The following is a 25156-nucleotide window of genomic DNA, read 5'->3' on the forward strand; positions in this document are numbered from 1 at the left end:
CTGGCACACATTCTCCCTCACAGCCCTCAGCAGGAAGCCACATTGCTGATACCTTGATCTTGGACTTCCAGCCTCCAGACTGTCAGAAAACAAATTCCTGTTCTTTAAGCATGTTACTTTGTTACGGCAGTCTGGGAAGATTAAAACAATCTGTTATCAAAGGAGATGGTTATTTTGAAACTAAGAACTGTCAGCTGTCAGAACATTCTGCATTGGAATTTTGCAGCTGACCTGTGTACCATCAAGTCTGCACCATGGAAATGGCTTCTAGGTGTGCTCTGGGTCATCTCATGGGGTAGGTGGGGCGGTAAAGCAACAGTGGACCGCAGCTGACAAGGCTAAAAGAGGAGAGGCACCTTCCACATATTCGGCATGTATAATCCATTATTTCAAATAAACAAGTCCACTCATTAAGAATCCTTTTTAAAAACCTATAGAAAATTTCTAAGAACAGTACAATGAACATATGCGACCGTTGCTCCAATTCAACAGAATTGTTTTCCTTTGCGTGCTGAGAATGAAGCAAAGGCTCCACACAAGTTAAGGATGGGCTCTGCCGCTGAGCTACTCAGGCCCACACGTGGCCAAGTGCCACCCTTCTGCTGTACGTGCTCCCAGATTACTTTAAATAAAAACTTTGACTTTTATATCATTTTTAACATTTTCGTTGAGCTCTAACTTACATGGCATATAGTTTACTAATTTAATGTAGCAGTCAATGACTGTTAGTATACTTACATAGTTATAAACCATCTCCATAATTAATGTAACAATTTTGGGGGGGGGGGTGGGCAGCACTGAGGTTTTAACTCAGGGCCTCACAGTTGGTAGGCAGCGCTCTTACCGCTTGAGACACTCAGCCAACCCTTTTTTTTTTTTTTTTGTGATGGGTTTTTTTGAGCTAGGGTCTCGTGAACTATTTGCCTGGGGCTGGTTTTGAAGCATGATCCTGCTGATCGCTGCCTCCTGAGTAGCTAGGATTTCAGGCGTGAGCCACCAGCACCTGTCTAATGTTAGAATATTTTTTATCATCCTAAAAAATAAACCTGTACCCATTAACTGTCTCTATTTCCCATCAATGTCCCCCATTTCATATGCATGTCTAGAAAGAACTACTTTAAAAATACATAACAGTATCATAACATGATTTATATAATAATTTTTAATATAAATCAGTGGTCACATATTCCTGATTATTTTATAATTTTTCACTTTGCTTCCTTGAACTTTTCTCTAAATAACATCCTTACATTGCAATTGTGCAATGTATCTCTTAGGTTTCTTTAATCTATAGAATACTCCTCTACCATCATTCTCTCTCTCCTCCCTTACCTCTTTCATTTCATTTTTTTCTTCCAAATTTTAACTGAAGAAATCAGATTGTTTGTCCTATAAAGTGTCCTAGTGCCCTATAAAGTGTCTAAAACTTTCTGGTTGTATCCGTGTGTGATATGTTCCACTGTCCCATGTATTCCCTATAAGTTGGTAGTTGGATCTGGGATCTTGTGGTTTTTTTTCTTTTTTGTGGTACTGGGATTTGAATTCAGGGCCTACAACTTGAGCCACTCCAGCAGCCCTTTTTGTGAAGGGTCTTGCAAACTATTTGCCCAGGCTTGCTTTGAACCACAATCTTTCTGATCTCTGCTTCCTGTGGATCTGGGATCTTAATAAGACCCAACTGTTGTGTATTTGCCTGTATAAGACCACCTCATAGGTAGAAATTCCTTTTGAATTTTCTTTTGTTGTGAAATATATCAGACAACCCTAAAAATAGAGCTGGGGTGTATCTCAGTAGCAAACTGATTGCCTAGCATGTGCAAGAACCTGGGTTCAATCCCCAAAGTTGGAAAAACAAACAAACAAAATCCATAAATTAAATAAAATGAACATCCAGCACCCTCCAGGGAGGAAAATAGCCTAAGAACTCAGGGCTTCATGCTTGCAAAGCAGGCACTCTAGCTTCAGTCATACTTCTAAGTCCATTTTGGTCTGGTTATTTTGAAGATGGGGTCTCACAAACAATTTGCCCAAGCTAGCCTCAAACCTCGATCCTCCCAATCTCAGCCTCCCAAGTAGTTAGGATTACAGGCATGATCCACTGGTTTAAGAATTCTTATCATCAGCTCCAGAACCAAAATTTCACCCTGGGGCATGCACAACTGGCTTGTGTGATCTGGGACTCTGGATATCTCATGCTGTTTTCCTTAGTGTTGCTATGAGGAAGAAAGTAGATGTATTTGATTTGACTCTTAGTACACCTCAAAGTATGATGGGCCTTATCTCACCTTTCAATTGTTAGCCTAGCCCTCATAATCCAAAATATTTCAATCTATAAAATTTATTCTTTCTAGAATTCTTTCTCTCACCAATCTCTTGGGAAAATCCAATGTACATAGAAACTGTTCCTAACTTTTTTCTTCCCATCCCTTCTCATAGAAAGGCTCTGCCTTGTGTCTAAGATTCTTTACAAAAAGCCTTATGATTTTTGCATCCTGAACAGTGGTCCACCCAACTGCTATTTTGAAATTTGTAATCAATTTCCTTTAAAACATGCACCGGTCCAGCTCTAAATATAAGACAATACATTAGATCTTGGCAATTAGGAGGTTCACATTACCAGTTAGCCTCATTACTTCATCTCCTCATGCCCAACTCATTCCAAGCTTCCTTCCTCCAGTGTCTGTTTCTGACTTAAGGTAGACACTTCACATGTTTTTTGAGAGATGAGGTCTCACTAGGTCAATCAGGTTAGCCTCAAATGCCTGGGCTCAAGCTATCTCCTGTCTCAGCCTCCTGAGTAGCTAGGACTACAGGAATGCACCATGGTGCCCAACTGACACTTAGCATTAAAAAAAAAATTAGGTAGGGATAAAGGAGAATGATGGAAGTAAGAACTTCTGTAAATATCACAGTGTACCCCCAGTACAACAATAATAACAAAAAATTAGGTGGAAAAAATTTAAAAACAATTTAAATGGACTGGAGGACAGGTTCGTGGTAGAGTGTCTGTCTAGCAAGCACAAGGCCCTGAGTTAAAGCCTCAGTACCACTAAAAAAAAAAAATTATGTGTGTGAACTGGAGGCATGGCTCAAGCGCCTACCTAGCAAGCATGAAGCCCTGAGTTCAAACCCCAGTACTGACAATAAATAAATACCTACATACATGAATTTAAGTGTGGTAAAACACAGACATTAATCTACCCTATTGAGATATGCCCCAGTCCCATGCCCCCGATCCATTTGTGTGTGTGTGTGTGGTACTGGGGCTTGAACTCAGGACCTACAACTTGAGCCGCTCCAGCAGCTCTTTTTGTGATGTGTTTTTTCGACATAGGGTCTGGTGAACTATTTTCCTGGGCTGGCTTCGAACCTTGATCCTTCTGATCTCTGCCTCCTGACACTTAGCATGAGCCACAGGTGTCCAGCCCCCGATCCATTTTTAAGTGTACAGTTCAGTACATTCATGCTGTTTTGCAATCAATCTCCAGAACTCTCTTCATCTTGTAAAGCTGAAACTCTGTACCCATTAAATAACTCCCCCATACCCCTTTCCCTAGCCACTGGTAGCCATCATTCTACTTTCTAGCTCTATGAATCTGACTACTCTACCCACCTCAACTGATGGAATCCTCCAATATTTGTCCTTTCGTAACTGGCTTATTTCACTTAGCATAACGTCCTCAAGATTCATGCAAGTTGTACCATGTCTCAGGCATAACGTCCTCAAAATTCATGCAAGTTGTACCATGTATCAGGCATAATGTCCTCAAAATTCATGCAAGTTGTACCATGTATCAGGCATAACGTCCTCAAGATTCATGCAAGTTGTACCATGTATCAGAATATGCTTCTTCTACAAAGCTGAAAGATGTATGTACACATCCCATTTTCTCTATCCACTCACTTTGGTGGACAGCTGGGTTGCTTCCATTCTTGCTATTGTGAATTCTGCTGCTGATGTGGACCAGAATGTTACAGCATCTCTCCATAGTTCTGTTGTCAGGTCTTTTGGGTGTACATATCCAGAAGTGGAATTCATGGGTCATATGATTTTTAAACATTTTGAGAAACCACTGCTCTGTTTTCCATAGTGACTGCACCAGGGTAGATACTTTATTTAAAGTTTCTGTCGTTCCCTAGAGGGAAAAATGATTCTACTGTAGATTGTATCTATATATATATATATATATATATATATATATATAGCCAAGACTAAACACTCACAGGGGCTGGGGATGAAGCTCAATGATAGTGCACAGGCTTTGTATGTGCAAAGCCTGGGGTTCTATCCCCAGCACTACCAAAAACAAACAAAACGTAGATCTTTGCCTGATGTGGTGGTGCAGGCCTGTAATTCCAGCTATGTAGTGAGTCACAGGCCAGTCTTGGTTGCATAGGCTGTGTCTCTAACAAAACAAAACAACAAAATAAACAAAAATAACCCCACTCTCAATACTCATGCTTTATTAGAAAAGAATTAAGAGCATAGAATTCCTATAATTGGGAAAGACACAACCAACCATTTGATCCACACTCATCATTTACCAGGAGTAAATTGGGACTTACGGGACAAATGGCTTTGTGGAGGTCAAAAGGTTTTGTTAAGGGGAAAACCAGAACTGGGGTGGAGAGTTTTCCAATCCTCAACTTGACACAAAGAAAATAAAACTCGAAATATTACGCAACGAAGAACAAGAACTACATATTGGATAATTCAACACACCCTTTGGGATGTATTCTATTTTGTGTAATTGCTTTGGTTGACACTGAAACCTAGCCTCTGTTCTGGATCCCGAGGCTGACTGGGTCCTGGGCATCCTGGGAGATGGAGGGGGAGCCAAAGAAAAATCAGCCCACAATTAAGATCTTATTCCAAGCATGGAATAAGAGAGAGACCCAAGGAGCCGCCAGCTTGTGGCGCTGATTCAGCGCCCTTATTAGGGCCCCAAAGATCCCCGCGCGCGAGGAGGGAGGTCTGCGGTTCCCCGCTGTCCCCACGCTCCAGAATCCAAAGAAGAGGGCTCGGGGACTCCCGGGGACATCAGAGCTGCCAGGGCCGCGGAGCCCGAGCAACTTCCCCGGCGGGACCGCGCCCAATCTCCACCGCCGCATTCGGGGAGCCCCGGGCGCCGCCGAGCGAGCGCCGGCTGCGGACCGCGGCGGGCACGTGGGCTCGGCCGCAGCGCTGCGCCAGGCTCCGGCTCCGGGGCTCGGCCCAGCCTCCCGCTCCCGCCTCGGCCCCGGCCTCTGGGGAGAGGGTTCCTCCCCCCCTTCCACTTTGCACCAGTCCGAGGGAATTTGCGGTCGGTGACGCGCATCCTTAAGCGAGCCACCTGCAGCGCGGGACGCGCCGCTCCTCCGCTCCGGGCGGCAGCGTAGGGCTGGGCCGGTGCGGCCTGGGGACCCGGGGCTCCGGAGGCCATGCCGGCGTTGGCGCGCCGCGGCGGCCGGCTGCCGCTGCTCGGTAAGGCCCCGATCGTCCGCTCGCAGCCCCCCGCCGCCCCTCCGCCCCTCCGCCCCTCCGCCCCCCTCTCCGCACGGGGCCCGGGCGCGCGCCTCCCCGGCCCCGCCGCCTCGCTCCTCCCCACGCTCGCTCCTCGGCTGCCTCCCGCGCCCCTCCCCTCTTTCGCGCCCTCCGGATTCGCCTAGAACTTGCCCGCGGCCCGGCTTCGCCCACCCGGCGGCTGTCCTCCTCTTCCTCCACCTCCTCCTTCAGGATCGCGGCCCCCGTTGAGCGCGGGGTCGGGGGCCGCTCGGCCCGCGCGCTCCGGTGCTGGGTGGGCTGTCCGTGCGCGCTGCGACCGCGAGCCTGGCGCCAGGTGGTCGGGATTGCGCCTGGACCGACCCCTGCCTACCCGAGACTTCTAGGGGCGTCTTGAACTCTTCTTTTCAGGTTTTGATTTAGGTAGTGAACTCTGATGGGAGAAGGTGTCCGCATCCTCCCGCAAAGCGAATCATCCCCAATAACGATCCCCACCCCCGCCAGATTTCGGTAGGATCAACGACAAGTCACTTTGCAAATATTATGCAAACAGCATTTACATATTAAACCACTAGCAGCCCCTTCCTTATACATTCTCTTCATATCCTAGAATTAAACCCCTATGGGATTTTCAAGGACTCAGAACTGTCCTCCCAAATCATCTACTGGGTAGCATACTTGTGCTTGAAAATAATAATAATAAAAGGTTCCCTTCCCATCTGGGTCGCGTCAGCTTCCTATTTGGAAATGTGAGAGGGATGGAACGAATTTAGATTAAAGGGGACAGAGTCCTGGAGCTCGGTCTCTGTCCTAGGGCTGCAACCTTGGGAACAGTGCTCTCCACCCCGGCTTTGGCAGCTTCATCCGCCCAATAACGCTGCATCTCCTCCAGCTCCGAAATTCTAGAATTTTAACTTGAGGTCTCTGAGATAAATAGATATATTTGGAATATAGATATACAGGAATTATATCCGGTAGCTTATTTTATACAACTTATACTTACACAGAAAAAAATGTAAAATAAGGAGAAAAGAGGCAGAAAACATAAATTTTACTTAAACATTTGTCATTACTAGTTAGCAAATATGTACATTTCATATATATAGTATGATATTTTTTCAGATTCTATTAATACAAAAGGTTAGCTTTTTGTTATGTATGATATTAGTGCATTTTCTGAAAGCATAACAGGGACTGGGAATGTAGCTCACAATTGAGCCCGTGAAAGATCAGTACTTGCAAATATGTTTTACTTCATTGAATTTTTTCATCTTTAAGAAAGGTCTTGGAAGTTCCTGTATCTAACTCCAAAATTTTTCTAACTATAGTGTAATTGGCATACAATAAGTATGCCTGCACAGATATTAACAGTGACTCTAGTCCTCCCACCACACCTCAGTTGATACTAGCCCAAAGACTGACTTCTAATACTATAGATTGCTTTTATTTTTGCCTGTTTTTTTAAGTTCATGTAAACCAAACCATTATTGTCATGTGTGTGTGTGTGTGTGTGCGCGCGCGCGCGCGTGCGCGGGCACTGGGGGTTGAACCCAGCCCCAATGCATGCTGGGCAAGTGCTTTACCACTGAGCTAATCCCCCAGAGCTCTTTTATGTGCAGCTTCAAAAGAAGTAAAAACTCAACATTGTGTTTATGGTAGTCAACCTTGTTCTCTGTAGCATGTTTTTTTTTTTTTTAATCGCTGTTTGCTATTCCTTGCTATGAAGATCCTTTACCATTTATTTATCTATTCTGTTGTTAAGCATTTAAGTCATTTCTGATTTTGTGTAATTAAGAATAACACCACTGTGAACATTCTTTTTGATGTATATGGGGTTTTTTGTCGGTATAGAATTTGAACTCAGGTCTCACACTTTCTAGGCAGGTGCCTCTGCCAGGTGAACCACTGGGTATTTTTGAGATAAGGTCTGGAGAACTATTTGCCCAGGCTGGCTTTGAACCGTGATCCTCCTGATCTCTGCCTCCTGAATAGCTAAGATTACACGTGTGAGCCACTGGTGCTTAGCATCTTTTTCATATTTTTTTGTGGAAGTGAACACCCATTTCTGTTAGGATTATGCCCACAGAGATCACAGGGAAGGCCTATGTTCACTTTTGTTTGGTACCATTTTCCAAAGTGGTTGTACCAGTTTGCATTCTCACTACCAGTGTATTTTTATAGCCCCAGTCCTCACACCTTGCCGCCACTTGGCATTACAGATTTTTTTTTTTAATTAAATGGGAAGCTTAAAGGTTAAGTGAGAAAATCTCAACATGCTTAAGAGCTTTCAATTCTTCAAATTATAGAGTGATCTCCATTTCTCTTCTATTGTGAGCACCACCTTTGGTGAATAATGATGACACATTCTAGTGCAATTGGAAGAGTGGAGAAGAAGTGTCCCTGGCAGTGTCTGCACTGTGTGCTTAGACTGTGGAGAGAGGAGGACTTCAGTATTTCAATAACTGTGACACAGTCTCTTTCTTTAGTCCCAGAAAATTTTACTCAGAGCCTCAGGTCACACATTCAAGTAGTCATCTTTTGTCCTTCTTGCTCATCTTGCTTTCTTTTCCTTCTTGTGAACTGCCAAGGGGAAGGAGTCAGAGGAGGTAGAGAGAGAGGATGCTAGGCAAAGATTGGTTTGGTTTGGAGGAGAGACCAGCCCTGGTGATCTGATTTTAAAGTCTCCTCTGTCTCTGCTGGTTTAGTTCTAATTCTTGCCATCATCTAGATTTTTGGATTAGCTATTCATTTCTTCTTAGGTATTTCACATCTGTCTGTAGTAAATTATCCTCTTAGGTTTAATTGGGAGCTTCTTACCTTTCATTAATAAATGGATATGCTTTTTATTAATAAAAAGTCACTTGCAGTAACTCTTAGCAGTGAAGATGTTTTTGTTACTGTTGCATTCCCCTATTAACTGACAAATAACCAGGTGATAAGTTAAATATGAAGAAGGAAGTCTGATTTATATTCCATGGAAGACTTCGGATAAGAAAAATGAGAAAGCTTGCATGAGGGGAAGAATCTTTTTTACTTTCACTAACTTATTTGTATATATGTATTTATGTACTTATTTATTCATTGACAGTACTGGAGTTTGAACTCAGGGCTTCATATTTGCTAGGCAGGTGTTCTACCACTTGAGCCACTCCACCAACCTTCATTAACTTTTATTGAATACCTATTTCCTTGCTAGGCATAAGGAGAATAAAGATGAAAGGGATGGAGGCAGAGCAACTTATATATAAGTAATCAATTTTATTCTATTTAACAAATATGTGGTCTTTGCCTTACCCAGGAAAAGCATTTTAGGATGAAGCTTTCTGTTAGCTAAACCTTTCAATGATTATTTTTTATGTGTTTTGAGGGAGCAGAGTGGGGAGCAGTGAGGAAAGAGATAAAGTAAAATTATCTATAGAGTTAAAATAGCATGTTTCGATGCAGGAACTTTCCACCAGATCAAAGTAGGAAACCCACATTTTTCACCTCCTTAAACTACTTAACTGTAGATTGTATTCAATGCCTCTGGGAACGAAAATGTTCTCCATTTAAAATAAAATAAGTAGACTTTTTAAAGGTCATCTTTTGCATTTTGGAAAGAAGAAGCAGTTTTCAGGTTTTTTTTGCGGGGGGGGGGGGGGTTGTTTTGTTTTTAAGATGGGGATGCCCAGGCTGGTTTGGAAATCCTGGATTCAAGTGACCCACCTGTGTCAAACTCCAGAGTAGCTGGGACCACAGGTGTGTTCCATTGCACCCAGCAAAGAGCAGTATTCTTAATGTTTTTTTGTTGTTTGGCAGTGCTAGGGTTTGAACTGAGGACCTCACCCTTGCTAGGCAGGCCCTCTACCACTTCACCCACTCCACCAGCCCTTTTTTATGTTGGGCATTTTCAAGATAGGGTATCGGGAACTATTTCCCCTGGCTGGTTTTCGATTGTGATCACCCTGATCTCTGCCTCCTGAGTAGCTAGGCATGAGCCACTGGTGGTACCCAGCTTCCTAATGTTTTTTTGGACCAATGTATTGACTACATTTTGTCCCCAGAGAGCATTCCCACTCCCTTGAGAAGCCCGGTGATGGCTCTGTTTCTGTAGTAGCCCGTGACTCTGTGTGTTCTTATTCTCCAGAGGACCTCAGACATCACAGTGTGGCCAGAACTCCAAGCATGCAATGTTAAAGATTGCTCCCTTGTCAACTCCCCAAGTACTCACCAAACATTGCCCTAATCTTTGGGTAAAGATTTTAATTCAAGAAGAAAAAAAGAAAAGCAAATAACCTCAAGGGTTTAGCATTTTCTCATTTTTCTTGATTTTGAAAGGGACCTCAAAGATACTAGAAGAATTTGGACAAAGGAAACTGAGGGGCTAGAAATCTGGAAATTGGCTCAGCGTGCTTTATAGCTTCTTCTTACTGCTTTGTTCCATCCTTCACTTGAGATGGCAAGCTCTTTTGACTTTCACAGTAGGTGGTTTATCTAAATAGAGCATTTTGGTGACTTTGTTATCATAAGATTCTTTCCCCCTATGGCTTCCAAATAAAAAGCTTTAGATGTTTCTCAGGTAGCCATACTTAGGTGGTCAAGGAGTTTTCTGTCTTTTGGTGGTGGCAGGGTGGGTTTGTCCCTGAGCTTTTATACATTAGTAATTTCTTTTTTTAGACAGGGTCTTTCTATTTAGTTCAGGCTGTCCTTCAACTCTCCATCCTCCTGCCTCTGCCTCCTGAGTGCTCAGATGGTAGGTGCATACCACCATGCCCAACTCCTGATTTAGTGACTTTCGATCAGTGTTTTTCTATGGTTACACCCTCAGTGATCTTAAAGTAATGACAGCTTTTGTAGAAGTCACTGATGGTCGTTAATTTGACTCATGCAATTCTGTTCTTTGAGTTCCAACACATGTAAAGGAAATATAAAAATAATATAAGTGCATACACACAATGTTCTTTTGTGGCTAGAGGAATTGCATAAGATCCTAAAAGAGGAACTATTGGTATTTTTTTAGGTTAAACAGTAAAAAATAATGTTTTCACTGCTGTTATTTTAAGGTCAATTGACAGCCAGTTATTTACAGTCTACACTAATGCAGAATATTTCCATTATTTCTTTCAAATACTATGCACTAATGATAAGATATTCACCTCATTCAGTCTTCAAACACTTTGCTATTTGAGTTATGATTTTCCTCATGTTAGCTATTCTGTTCTTGGAGCAATGCAGATAGATAAATTAGGACTAACAACACAGTAGTAAATGTGCCCTCTACTCTGGTGGGGAATTTTTCTACACTTAAGTTCCTCATTTACAAAAAGGATGTCTTACTCCTTCATCTGCTAAAACCTGTAGAGCACAGCTGCACCCCTTATTTCAAGGCAGGTGCTTTGCTGAAAGAAATATGTAAAGTCTGAAGAAATCATTAGGATTGAGTGAGGGAGTGGAACTTAAGATTTCCCTCCCTCCTTCTGTCCTTCCCTGCCTCTAATCCTCCTTTTCTCCTTCCAAAGGACATAGCACTGCCTATGTCTCCTACCTGTGTTAAATGAGGCACAAGGGCTGTGTATGTAGCTCAGGGGTAGTGCACTTACCCAGCATGCATGAGGCCCTGGGTTCCATCCCCTACACACATACTCACCTCCCCTCAAAAAAGTGGCTCACAGCACTGATTCCTGTCCTCAAAGAGCTCATAGTCTCATGACATAGGTGCTAGCAGGAAAAAGGTCAGAGACACAAAAGGAAAATTGCAATGCAATTTCAGAAATATACACAGATGCTGAGTCTAACCCAGGCTGAAAAAATAAGGCAAAGCTTCCAAGAGGAGGTGATGCAGAGCCATGACTGGAAAGGTCAGTCAGGGCTGACAGGGAAGGCAGAGGTTGAGGACACTCCCAGCAATAGGACAGCAAAGGACAAGGTTAGAGCTAACAAACCTGACGTAGGTAAGGAAACTGTAATTTCATTCCAGGTTGCTGGGACACGATGTATAAAGTCTCCAGGATTAGAGTAACTAATTTACAAAGTTGTAACTCAGCAAATTGTTTAAAGACTGTTCAGTGGATAAGTTTTTGTTGTTTTCTTTTAAATGCAGGGCTGCCTAAGCATCGTGTGCAATGTGTAGGGTATGTTTTGTTAATATGATGAGACCAAGAGCCTCTGGATGGATTTCAGAAGGTCCATTGTGTTCCTCTGTAAGTGTATACATATGTGTACACGTGCATGTGCACATGTGTGCATGCACACATGTACATACGTGTTTTTATTTATATATTTTTGGAGAGAGGATTAATTACTTTCATCGGTTTTTCAAAGGTATCTGTGACCCCAAAAAAGGGTCAGAATCATTGCTGTCAATTGTAGATGACAAATGATATTTCGCTTTGTTTTTTTTTTTTTGGCAGTACTGGGGTTTGAACCACCTTCAACCCACAGATGTATATTTCAGAAAGGCAGTTCTGGTGTTTGTGTGGAGGATGGCTAGTGGTCCGTAGAGCTGAGACAAGATAGGAAGTTGTTGCAAAAAGCCATGCCAGAGATGACCACAAAGGCTTTAACTGGGGCTGTGATAACAGAGTTGCAGAGCTGAGGGTATATTTAACAGTAATCAAGAAGTTCAGGGGCCGGTGGAGTGGCTCAAGTGGAGAGTGCCTGCCTAGCAAGTGTGAGGGCCTGAGTTCAAATCCCAGTGCCACAGGAAGAAAGAAAGTCAAATTATCAGGGCATGGCAATAGTCTGAGTGACAGGAAGTGAGGGTAAGGGAGGAGTCAAAATGGCTTCAGGAGCTGGACCTAGTGGCTAGGATGCTGAGGCAGGAGAATCCTTTGGGTCCAGAAGTTTAAGGGCAAAAATGGCTTCTGAATTGTGGCTTCTGTTGTAGTGGATATGTTGACACTGAGAGGGAGGCAGAGCTAGATCCCTTGAGCTTATCCCTAGTTCTCCAGGCCCAAGCCCTGGCCACCAGTAATCTCTTCTGTCACTATCATTTTCTCAGTTTCAGAATGTCATGTGAATGCAATTGTAGAACATAGACTTCTGAGTCTGTATTTCACATGGTATAGTTCTTTGAGATTTCTTCATGTTTTTATGTATCAGAAATTCTTCCTGTCTATTGCTGAGTAGTATTGTATTATATGTTATCTGTTATAGCATACACTATCACAGGTTATCTATTCTTTAAGAATCTGACAGATCATTGATTTGCTCCCAGTTTCTGTCAATTACAAAGAAAACAGCTGATTTTTGTGCAAGCATAGTTTTCATTTCTCTTGGGTTAATATCTAAGAGAGGTATTGTATTGCTGGATCACACACTGAATAAATGTTTTACTTTATGAGAAGCTGCCAAACTGTTTTTCAAAGTGACTGTGCCATTTTTATCTGCCCCAATAATATACAAGAGTTGTGGTTACTCAACATCATTGTGAACACGTGGTGTTGCCAGTTTTCTGTTTTTGTTTGTGACCATTCTAATAAGGGTGTAGCAATAGGTCATTGTGGTTTTGATTTGTATTTCTCTAGTGACTAATGATGTTAAGCAACTGTTCGTGTACTTGGTTGTTACACTATGGCTTGTTTGGTGAAGTGTCCTAAAATATTTTGCCCATTCATATTTGGTTATTTTCTTATTATTGAGTTTTAAGATTTCTTGTATAGCATGAATAAAAATCCTTTATCATATATGTGTTTTGAAAATATTTTTTCAGTCAGTGGTTTGTCTTTTCATTTTTTAACATTGTCTTTTGAAGAGCAGAAGTTATTAATTTTGATGAATTCCACCGGTGGGAAAAAAAAATCAGTCCTGCTTTGGTTATACCTAATCCAGGTTAAAAACTAGACTTGAAAGGAATATGTGTTTACAACGAATTTAATTGCATCCCCCAAAAAAGTTCAAGAATATTTAACATGGAGCTGGGAGTATAGTTCAGTGTCAAGTAGAACCTGCCTACCGTGTGTGAGGCCCTGGGTTTCATCCCTAACACCCCCTAAAAGAATTCTGTTAAATACAGAATACAGAAAACACTGAACACCAGGTAAAAAAAAATCAGTGTTTGACACCTAAATATAAATTAGTAGACAAGACGGGCACCAGTGCTTCACGCCTGTAATTCTAGCTACTCAAGAGGCAGAGATGAGGAGGATTGCAGTTCTAAGCCAGCCCAGGCAAATAGTTCATAAGACCCTATGTCAAAAATACCCAACATAAAACAGGGCTGGTGGAGTGGCTCAGGTGGTAGAGGGCCTGTCTAACAAGGAAAGGCCCTGAGTTCAAACCCCAGTACTACCAAAACCAAACAAATGTATAAGTTAGTAGACAAAGAGAAAAATTCAATGAATATTAAGGATTAAAATCAATCATTCTAAATGGACCCAGAAATGACAAAGAATGTGGAATTAGTAGGCAAGAACATTAAAATATTTATTATAACTATATTCCACTTATTCCTGGAGATTAATGAAATACTGTACATGTTAAGCAAAGATATGTAATTTAGGTAATTTTTTAAATTACCTAAATTGAACTTCTAGAGAAAAAACTACAATTACAATGGATAAGATTAATAGAAGATTAAACACTACCAAAAAAAAGAACAGAACCACATCTATATGATCATTTCAGAAGATATAGAATAGTCCCAATAAAAACTGTTTAGCAAATCAGAAATAGAAGCATTCCTTTTCAAACTAATTAAGAGTACTTATGAAAACCAATAGCTAACAGCACACTATGTGGTAAATATATACATATTTTCCTAAGATGAGAAATAAGGCAAAAATTCCATTCTCTACTCAACCCAGCAAAAAATTTTTGATCCATAAATCACACCACATAAAAAGTTAACTCAAAATGAGCCCTAGACCTAAATGTAAAGTTAAAATATAAAACCCAAAGCTACATAACTTCTAAGAGAGAGATTCTTTTGTAGTTACAAAGCTAAAAGCATGATTCATATAAGAAAAATTGGTAAATTGAACACCTTCTATTGGTGATTTCAGAAAACAAGCCATGGTAATCCCAGCACTTGGGGGCTGAAGCAGGAGAATCGAAATGACCCTGTCTCAAAAAACAAACAAGCAGCTGGGCGCTTGCTCACGCTTGTAATCCTAGCTACTCAGGAGGCAGAGATCAGGAGGATATCAGTTCAAAGCCAGATCCGGGCAATTAATTCCGTGAAACCCTATCTTGAAAATACCTAACATAAAAAAGGACTGGTGGAGTGGCTCAAGGTGTAGTCCCTGAGTTCAAGCCCCAGTACTGCAAAACAAAACAAAACAAACAAGCAAGCCACTGACTAACAGAAAATATTTACCAACTGCATATCATTAAACCATTCTGGAATATATTTTTAAAACTCTCACAACTTGGACTAGTGGCATGGCTCAGGTTGTAGCAAGCATGAGGCCCTGAGTTCAAACCACAGTACTTTTCAGAACTCAGTCGTAAATACAGTTTCAGTTACACAGGAGGGAAAACCTTTTAGAGAGCTAATGTCCAGTATGGTGACTATAGTTAATAATAATGTACAAAATAAAATACACATTGGCAATTGATTATATTTTATGATACACTTTCTATTTTCTGGGCCATTATAGGTACTCATTTTTTTAGTTTCATGGACAGATGAAAAAACTTTCAAAATGCTCATATTAAAAAAATGCATCAGTGGGCTGGTGGAGTGGCTCAAGGGATAGAGCGCCTGCTTAGAAAGTGTGAGGCTTGGAGTTCAAACCCCAGTACCACCAAAAAAAAAAAAAAGGCACTAAGACTGGAGGCATGACTCAAGCCATAGCTCCTGCCCAGCAAATGCAAAGCCCTGAGTTAAAAACCCAATACCACAAATAAATAAATAAATAAAATTTAAAAAGCATTAGCCAGATATAGTGGCATGTGCCAGTAGTCCCAGCTACTTTGGAGGTTGAGGCAGGAAGATCAATTGAGCCCAGCAGTTCTAGGCCAACCGAGGCCATATAGCAAGAACCTATCTCTTAAGATTAAAAAAAGAAGACATTGTATATCAAAACATCACATGGCAGGAACCTCATGAAAAAGTATACATATACATATTTGTTAATTACAACCTCAAAAGCAATAAAATAACCCCATTAAAAATATTTGGTTTGGGCAGAAAATGTGGACCCACCACCAGAGAAGTTATAGGAGGTCATAAAAATATATGAAAGGATGCCATATTGGTGTGAATGTGACCCAACTGGAATTCCTATATATGGCTAGTCAGAACATAAAATATCACCTCTTTGAAAACAGTTTGGTACTTTTAAAAAAGGGCCACATGGGAACCTTTGGGTGACAGGTAAACTGACTATCTTGAATACGAGGGTGGTGCTGTAGATATAACTATATATACACACACTATCCAACTGTATGCTTTAAATGAGGAATTCATTGTAAGTTAATTGTGCTAATAAGAATTAAGTTTTTTGGAAAAAAAAGAGTAGAGAGAAGAAAACATTAGAGAGTGGATAGGAAAGGTTCTTAAACTCACTGGGATGCTCAGATTACAGGGAACAATGATGGTTGAAAACATATTTTTATCTTTACCTCCTGTCTCTACTAAATAAACTACTTAAATGACAGTTAAAAAATTGTAATGATAGGATCTCCTGGTGCTTACCACAGTGTTCTTACACTGACTATCAGTGTATTTAAAGAGGAGGCAAAGTAAACCTACTCCATGTGCAACTCAACCCAGGTCCTGTGCCTGGTCTGTATGGTGAATGGGGAGAAATGGGGAGGGAGAGAAAGAAATGTTAATGATAGAAACATTTGATAAGACAGTAGATCTTAAATGTTCTCACTGCAAAAATATGATAAGTTTGTAAGCCAATAGACAGGTTAGCTAGTTTGATTGTGGTATTCATTCACAATGTATATTGAAATATCACAATGCACACTGGATGCTTGCAATTCATTTGTCAAATGTACCTTGATAAAGCTCTAAAAATACCCAAATCAAACAAAGACATAAACATATAAAGACATAGAGAATGGAGAAGAAAATAACAAAGCTTGAAAACTGGGCTAGGGATGTAGCTCAGTGGTAGAGCCCTTGCCTGGCATACAGGAGACCCTGAGATCCCCAGCATGAGAGAGAGAGAGAGAGAGTGAGAGAGAGAGAGAGAGAGAGAGAGAGAGAGAGAGAGAGAGAAGCCTGCTCTCTACTGTAGGATCCAAAAGAGTCTAAATAGTTAGCACCACCTCTGAGAACATCACAGCAAACAAGAGGGGTAAGTCTCTGGGGAATCTGAGCAGCTGTTGAGGAAACACCTAATGATCCACCTCCCCTGAAGATGGGGCCACACCATGTGCAGAGCTTACCCTGGACACCTGTGCTTCTCTCTTGTACGCAAGCACACTGACCAGGTGCCGGTGGCTCACCCCTGTAATCCCAGCTACTCAGGAGGCAGAGATCCGGAGGATCAAGATTCAAAGCCCCGCCTGGGCAAATAGTTCAGAAGCCCCTATCTCAAAAAACCCCAACACTGGTGGAGTGGCTCAAGGGGTCAGAGTGCCTGCCTAGCAAGCATGAGGCCCTGAGTTCAAACTCCACTACCACTAGAAAAAAAAAATCATCAGTGGTTTTGGGAAAACATTTCAATATAATAATAGGAGATCAGAAAGTGAAGGGAAGAGAAGGAATCAAAGAACTAAGTAAAAAAAAAAAACCCTCTTAATAGAAGGATGTGAGTTTCCAGACTGAAAAGGCCCATGGAGTACCCAACTACCCAACACAGCAGCTGACACAAAATTTTGAAAATTTCAGTGTACTGGTTAGAAAGAAAAAATTCTATGGGCTTTTATAAAGAAAAAAGAAGAGTTTGTACACAATCAGTCACACTAGCCTCATGTCCAAAGCTAAATGGCCACACATGGCTAATGACCACGGGATGCTCTGACCCAAATACCTCCACTCGTGATTTAAGGTAGACTTTCTTCCATGAAACTGTCTACAGGCTTTCCCGTGGACTAATTTTCCCTGATAACATTTTGTTTCATTTTATGGTAAGAAAAATGCACATTTTCTTTTTAAGGCATACATGTATCAACATCATTGTTTTTATTTTGTTTTGCAGCTGTGTTTTCAATAATGATATTTGAGACCATTACAAATCAAGATCTGCCTGTGATCAAGTGTGTGTTAATCAATCATAAGAATAATGATTCATCAGCGGGGAAGTCATCATCGCATTCCACGGTAAAGTCATACTAAAATTACAGCTTCAGCTTTTTTTCTTTAGATGCCGACTTCGTAAGCTGTTGAAACCTGCCAAGGCTAAGTGGGCTTTTCTTTTTACGTATTTCAATGTATTGCACACTTGGGTCTTGTGCAGTTGTAACGTCTATACCTCTGGCTGCCTCACACTTCAAAGAACTGTGTTCAGTGGTTGGGGGTGTGTCTCAGTAAGGGGTGCAGTGCATACTTGGTGTTCTCCAGACTCTGGGTTGCATATCTAGCCCTAGGACTGGTGTGTGTGTATGTGCCTGTATGTAAGATCTACATTCTCTCTCCTTTTTTTTTTTTTTTTGAGGTACTGGGGCATGAACTTGGGGCCTACACCTCAAGCCACTCTATCAGTGATGAGTTTTTTTGAACTATTTGCCTGGGCTGGCTTTGAACCTCAGTCCTCCTGATCTTTGCCTCCTGAGTAGCTAGGATTACAGGCATGAGCCACCAGTGCTCAATTTTGTTCTTTTTTTGTGTGTGATACTGGCATTTCACACACAGGGCCTCATACTTGCTAGGCGGGCACTCTACCACTTGAGCCACTTTGCCAGCCCTCATGTTCCCCTGTGGATTCAGAATGGACATGGACACCTTGCATGAGGAAGCAGTGACTATTTCCCTTCCTCCTTAAAGAGACTCCAGGTTTCTCCAATATCCAGTGCCTCCTGGATATAAGTAGATTTTTCCATTGGTGAATTAAAATCCACTTACCTAATTTATTTCATTTCTCCTTCCCTAAACTTCTCTTATTTTTGTTATGTCCCTGTCTAGTTCCCATGCCTGAAAGCTAAGTGTCGTCTTAGACTTCACATTCCTTCAGTGTCCTAGCCTTGTTAATAGTTCTCACAGACTCACCTCGTATTCCTAGTGGCACTGCCACTTCCCTAATTCATGCCCTCATTAACTCCCTCAGCATCACATGTCTTAACTAGCCTCTTCCCTGCCACAGTTCATTTAGGGTATAGCTGCCAGACTAGCTTTCCTGAGGCCCAGCTAAGACCTGAGCCACCAGGCTCAGACCTTCAGTGATTTCTCATTATGTAGACTGACAGGCAGTTGCTCCCTGATCTGGTGCTGGCTCCAAGTTCCAACCTCAGTTTTCATTATTCCTCTCTTATGCTAGTCATCTGATGTGGCCATTCCTACCTCTCTCCTTTTTAAGTATATATTTAGAGAACGTATTCTAGTAAAGGAAGCTTGAATGGTAGAGAACTGAAAATATTAGAAATTTCTATACAACAAACAGTAACTCAATCAACTTTATAGATATTCTAGTTAAGGATTCAGTCACCCTGTTTTCTTTTGCATAGGTATTACACGTAAATGGGAAATATGCTGGCTCAGTCAACACAAATAAACAAACAAACAGCAGCCCTGAAGATACTAGAAATAGTCTCAAGTTTTCTAAACAGTGTCAAATAGGTTTCAATAACACAACATTCTACAGAAAGGTAAAACCCTTAATTTGATTCAGAATTTTTTTCATGGCAGAAGCATGACTGGTTTTAATTTTTAAATAGAGATTGGTATCAAAGCATATCAACTTACTAATAATTAAGTCATTTTGCATATACACTATTTCAGTGTGGATACAAAATTAAGATTATTTGCTATGATATCTTTAACTTTTTTTTTTCCATTACTGGAGTTTGAACTTGGGGCCTCACACTTGCTAGGCAGACACTCTACCAGCCCAGTATTTTAACATTTTAGTATCTTTTCAATATCGGAAAATAGCTAACAGATTTATGTCTTTTCTTATAAAACACAATCTTTTCTTAATTCCTCTAGTTTTTTTTTTTTTTGGTGGTAGTACTGGGATTTGAACTCAGGACTTTGTGCTTCCAAGGCAAGAACTCTGCTGTTTGAGCCACACCTCCAGCATAAAACACAATCTTAAAAACAAATTAAGGCAGGTCATAGTGGCATATGCCTATAATCCAGCCAGAAGGATCATGAGTTTGAGGTCAGCTTGGGCTATATAGTAAGTCTATTTCAAAAAACAAACAACAACAACCAAAAAAAAAAACCAAGTTAATGATGTGTGGTCTTGGTTCCTAGTAATGAATCCTATATTATTTTTCATATAATAGGAATTATATTCTTCTGGGATATTCAGAATTGCATGAGTTAGCATATGTAGCTCTTAAACCACATTAAACAAATAAGCATATAAGTCTAAGCCTGGCATCCATGGCTCACACCCGTAAGCTACTTGGGAGGCTAAGGCCCAGCAGTTCAAAGCCAGGCCAGGCCAATAGTTGGAGAGCCCACCATCTCCAAAATTCCAGAGCAAAATGGACTGGAGGTGTGGCTTAACTGGTAGAGCACCTGCTTTGCAAGCACAAAGCCCTGAGTTCAAACCCCAGTCCCATCAGAAAAAAAACAGAAAACCCAAAACACACAAATCCCAGCTTCTGCAAGATAAACCATCATTTTTGCACACTTGCGTCTCATTGCAGTTCAATCTGTTCTTTGGAAATGTTTTCCCACTTCAATGTGAAATAAATTGTCAGGGTATCAGTGAGCAGAACTTGTGCCATTGTGCCATAGTCCTGACAAACCTAAACAAAACAAACAAAAACAAAGAATCCCCACTGGATTTTAACCAAATGTGATTAACTTTAGCAGGTGGCCTACTCAAGGCAATGCCTTTCCTTTGCCATGTCACTGCCCCCTAACCCCCGCCCTGCCCCACCCATCGCTGCCCAGGATCTAGGGATTTTTTTTTTTTATTTGTTTGTTTATGTGACAGGCTTTGGAAAAGGATGATAGGCTCTCTTTCTCTCTCACAATGGTTTATTTATAAGCGGCCAGCTGTCTTAGAGACTGCTTAAGCAACATCAGATCTTTATTATGGTTCTTTTTTCTAAGAAGAGCAGTGGGCTGATCTTCATTACTATTATATAACTTGCGTTTCTTTCCAACATTGGGGTTTTAGGTATCCCAATATCTTAACTGCCAACATGTCATGGGGCACTGAGGACTTTGCTTGGCTGTCTTGACCATCCCTAGGCTGCTGGCTGGAAGAACTCAGGGCTATTCCACCCCTGGCCTCTGGCACCCACTACCCTGCACTTTTACCATGCAACAGCTCTTTGCTCTTCTCTCCTCTGAGGCCTGAGATTTGCCTATCCAAATTGTACCCATGGGTCAGTTTTTTAAACGTTTGAAGGTTTTATGGAATAGTTTCAGAAATAGTGCCTGGAGGGAAATGGAGAAGGGATGGTGAGAGGACACAGAGTTTCGGTTGGATAGGAGGAATAAGTTCTGGGATGCAGCATGGTGACTATATAATAATATTGTGTTACAGTCTTAAAAATTTCAAAAACAGATTTTAAATGCTCTCACCACAATAAGGTTGTGAAATGATGGATCCTTCCATTAATTTGACTTAATCATTCCTGATTGTATATGGGTAACAATAATATACAGTTGATATGTATAAAATATTGAGATGTATTATACCATAGACATATATAATTTTCCATTTGCCAGTTTTTATTTATTTATTTTATTATTTATTTTTTGGGGGTACTGGGATTTGAACTCAAGGCCTCACACTTGCTAGACAGGCACTCTTCCACTTGAGCCACTCCACCAGCCCATTTTTGAATTGGTTATTTTAGAGATAGGGTCTTTTTTTTTTAATTTTATTATTCATATGTGCATACAAGGCTTGGGTCATTTCTCCCCCCTGCCCCCACCCCCTCCCTTACCACCCACTCCGCCCCCTCCCTCTCCCTCCCACCCCCTCAATACCCAGCAGAAACTATTTTGCCCTTATTTCTAATTTTGTTGTAGAGAGAGTATAAGCAATAATAGGAAGGAATAAGGGTTTTTGCCAGGGCTGGCTTCAAATCATGATCCTCCTGATCTTTGCCTCCTAAGTGGTTAGGATTACAGGCGTGAACCACCAGTGCCTGGCTTTCACTTGTCAATTTTTAAAAAGTAAGGAGTTCCTACAACTCCATCATCCAGCTTCCTCCTAATGCTCATACCTTATATAACCATAGTCCTGTGATGAGAACCAGGAAACATCAGTACCATAAGCTACATGTCTAATTCAGATTTCACCAGTGATGTCAGTAATGTCCTTGGTCTATTCCAGGACCCCAACCAGCGTCTCACGGTGCTTTGGGTATCCCGTCTTGTTAATCTCCTTCAGTATATGGTCATTCTTGGATTTCTTTGCCTTTCACAACTTTGACATTTTTGAAAAATACTGAACAGCTACTTTATAGACTATCTCCTGATTTGGATTTGTCTGATGTTTTCTCATAAAGAGGTTGAGATTGGGCATTTTGGACAAGAATTTCCCAGAAGTGACTGTGGTTTTCCAAGTGCATCATATCAGGAGTTAGAAGAGGTCAGTTAGTCTCATTCCTGGGGATATGAACCTTGATCACTAGAGTAAGATGGTGGGTGCCAGGTTTCTCTACTGTGACATTCCTTTTCTTCTCCCTGTAGTTAATAATTATCTTGGGGGAGATGCGAATATCCTGTTTATCTTCCATAATTGGTTTCAGCATGCATTGGTGGATATTGCCTACAATGTTTACTATGATGTTTATTTAATTGTGATTTTCTTCTATATTATTAATTGGAATTTGTGAGGAAGAGCTGTCCCTTCTCCCCCATTTTATTTTTTATTTGATCATTTGCTTGGATCAGTATAGATCCATGGATGTTTATTTTATTTCATGGGTTATAGCCCACTACTTATCCTTATTTATTTTGTTGCTTGAGTAGTTCTGGCCTTGACCCCTGGGAGCTACTTCAGTTTGTCTCCTGTGTCCTGTCAACATATCCCCTTCTTTTTTTGAGTACTTCCTTACTTTCTGGTACTGCAAAGGAAGTATATAGGTTCATCTGTATTTTTCTTTCCTCAGTCCTAGGATTAAGTATTTCTCCAGGGAGCATAGGTTTCTTAGGTGATAGTATTTAGAAACCAAGATCTGAGAGCTGAGTGTGCTCATTGCTCCTGGGATGTCATTGTTTCTAGGCCCTCCAAGCAGAGAGAACTAGGGAATATATGTGTATACATCATTCCACCACCACATGGCTATGTTTATTTCCATCATTTCTGTCACTTTCTCTCTTTCATCAAAAGCTCATGCTGATCAGTATGATTTCAAGACAGCACTGAAGGTTCATTCTAGCCTACCCCTTTTCCTTTTCCCCTTTTTGTCCTTCTCTCCCTAAAAGTGCAAAGCCTGGCTTTCACTACGATAATATATTTATTTATTCCAGCCTAGTATATAGGTAAACAAGTCTCAGACTTGCTAACCAACATCCCAGCGAGAAACAGATTTACTAACTTGAGTATAGTATCTGCGTACAGTGCCTTTTGTCTTTAGCTGTATAGTATTCAAAGTATTAGTTTCCAGGAGATTTAGGTTCATTCTTTCCTTCCTTACTCCCTTCACTATAGTTTTGCTACTTATTTTTAATACAATTTAATTAGTTTAGTTTGTATTCCACCATATCTTGGTTGAGTTACGGTTTGGGCTCATGCAGGGGATCACCCCAAGGCCTTGTGCATGTTAGGAAAGCACTCTACCACCTGAACTACATCCCTAGATCCTGGTTTAGTTACTTGCCTTTTGAGTTTATGAAGCATGATTGTGGTCCTAAAAGTCAGAGCTATATACAAAGGTATATTAGGTATATTAGGCATAGGGTTAAGTAGCAGAGTGCTTGCTAAGCAGGTGCAAGAACCCAGATTCAATCCTCCCACCATTCAATCCTCTTCTCACCTGTTTCCTGTAGTTTCCCAATCCCTTTAGATTTTTTGGTACTTTCCCTGAATTTCTTGTACACAAATGAGCAGACACATGTGTATTTCCTTATATTCCCCCTCTTTCTTACACAGAATAGCATACTTGAAGATAGATACTTTTTGCACTCAGCCTTTTTCACTTAAGAGCTCGTCTAGGAAATCACTGTAAATTAGTACAGAGGTCGTCCTCATTCTTTTCTACAGTGGCTCCATGGTGGGGACACACCAGAGTTTGTTCAGCCTCCCTCATCTGTACGAGCATTCAGATTCTTTCCAATATTTTAATTATAAATTAATTATAACATAATTATAAATAGTGCTGTAATTAATTGATGGAGATATAGTCCTAGAAGTGGGTGGCTGGCTTAGATGGTGAGTGCCTAGATGGTTCTATCAGGTATTGCAAAATCTTCCTCAACAGGATCGTACTGGTGTGAATTCCTGCAGTCTCACTGTCAAAATGTCTTGAAATACTTTTAGTATTGTTTTTAGACTGATAGCTGAGAAGTGATATTGCAGAGTTTTAACTTGTGGTTCTCTGATTATAAGTATGGTTGAGGGCTATTCTTTCATCTTTTTTTAAAAACTGGGCTGTGTGATGTTTTTTGCAACTTAATAAATGGTTCTCTTGATGTTTGTAGATATGGTAGGCAGTATTCAGAAATACGTGGTAATGGTAGTTTCTTTGATTGGTTTGTAGTCTTCAATAATTCTCGGGAGTTATTTGTATGACACTGCTTTTGAGCTCACAAGACTTGGCATATGCACTCATCGTTTTCCGGATTGGTGGTAACCCGTGTCTATTCCCGCCTCATGTCACAAGGCCCAACTCAGTGACACTATCTGTCTCCATAACACTCACCATTGATTATGGTGGGGATGAGGAATTCTTTTTCACACCAGGTATTGGCAGGCAAGTATTGGCCTGCTGAGTCTCCCTGGTCAGGTGGTTTTCTAGTAAAGCTGTCTGCAACACAGCCAATGTTGCTCTTCCATGCCTTCTTTTTTCTCTTTCCTGTTTGAATAACTTTTATTGCTTCTGCTTCTCCCTGGGCATAAACTCTCTGTCCTGGCAGAGAGACTTCCCATTTTACTGCCTTCTCTTTTTGTTTTTCTTTAATCATGCTGGAAAGTACTTTTGCTGGGGACTGTCCTCTGTCCAGCAAATAGGCAGGTACTGCTTTCTGGGGAGTCATTTGGCCTTCTTTTGCTTTCTCTTTTCATATGCATCATAATAGCTTTGTTTTTCTGCTGCTGGGGATTGAACCCAAGACCTTACACATGCTAAGCCTGCTGGTGCTGGACAACTGAGCTACACCCTTGCCTTGGTAGCTTTTTCATTTGTATTTTCTCTGCATGAGCTATTCATGTTAGAGCTCAGCATTCAGAGCAATAATTTTTTTTTTTTTTTTGCCTCTCTTGAGTTTTCACAAGCCTTTCAACTTTTCCTCCTAACTCTTTTTCCTGTAGCATTCATAGCATTTAGATACAACTCAGTACACTCATGCTGTGGTAGGGACAGCGAAGAGCTGCCAGGTGCAGCTTCTAGGGTTCAAGGAAACTCTGAATTTTCTGGTCTCAGAGACTCCTGAGCTCACTCTGTGTAGCCTGAAACAGGAAAGGGCCACCTCTATACATTTCTTGTTTGTGTGAGAATTGTCTA

At 41.1% G+C, this 25156-nt stretch overlaps 1 protein-coding gene and 1 non-coding gene across 4 annotated transcripts in view; both read left to right on the forward strand.

Moving 5' to 3' along the window:
- The window catches only part of Flt3 (fms related receptor tyrosine kinase 3), a 125403-nt gene that overhangs the window by 47770 nt on the left and 52477 nt on the right, over positions 1-25156 (forward strand). Inside the window, exons 1-2 of one of the 3 annotated variants that reach the window (XM_074043637.1) lie at positions 5232-5464; positions 17560-17681. In XM_074043637.1, coding sequence (XP_073899738.1) covers positions 5422-5464; positions 17560-17681 — 165 coding nt within the window. In that variant the 5' untranslated portion in view covers positions 5232-5421. Of the gene's footprint in view, positions 1-5231; positions 5465-17559; positions 17682-25156 lie in introns of those variants that run through there. The other 2 variants (XM_020176817.2, XM_074043636.1) reach the window with 2 other exon arrangements.
- LOC141413216 (small nucleolar RNA SNORA51) lies at positions 16084-16217 on the forward strand. Its single transcript, XR_012438024.1, has one exon. It is a non-coding gene; the product is annotated as a small nucleolar RNA SNORA51 (small nucleolar RNA).

Source organism: Castor canadensis, chromosome 10, assembly GCF_047511655.1.
Source record: "Castor canadensis chromosome 10, mCasCan1.hap1v2, whole genome shotgun sequence".
NCBI lineage: Eukaryota > Metazoa > Chordata > Mammalia > Rodentia > Castoridae > Castor > Castor canadensis.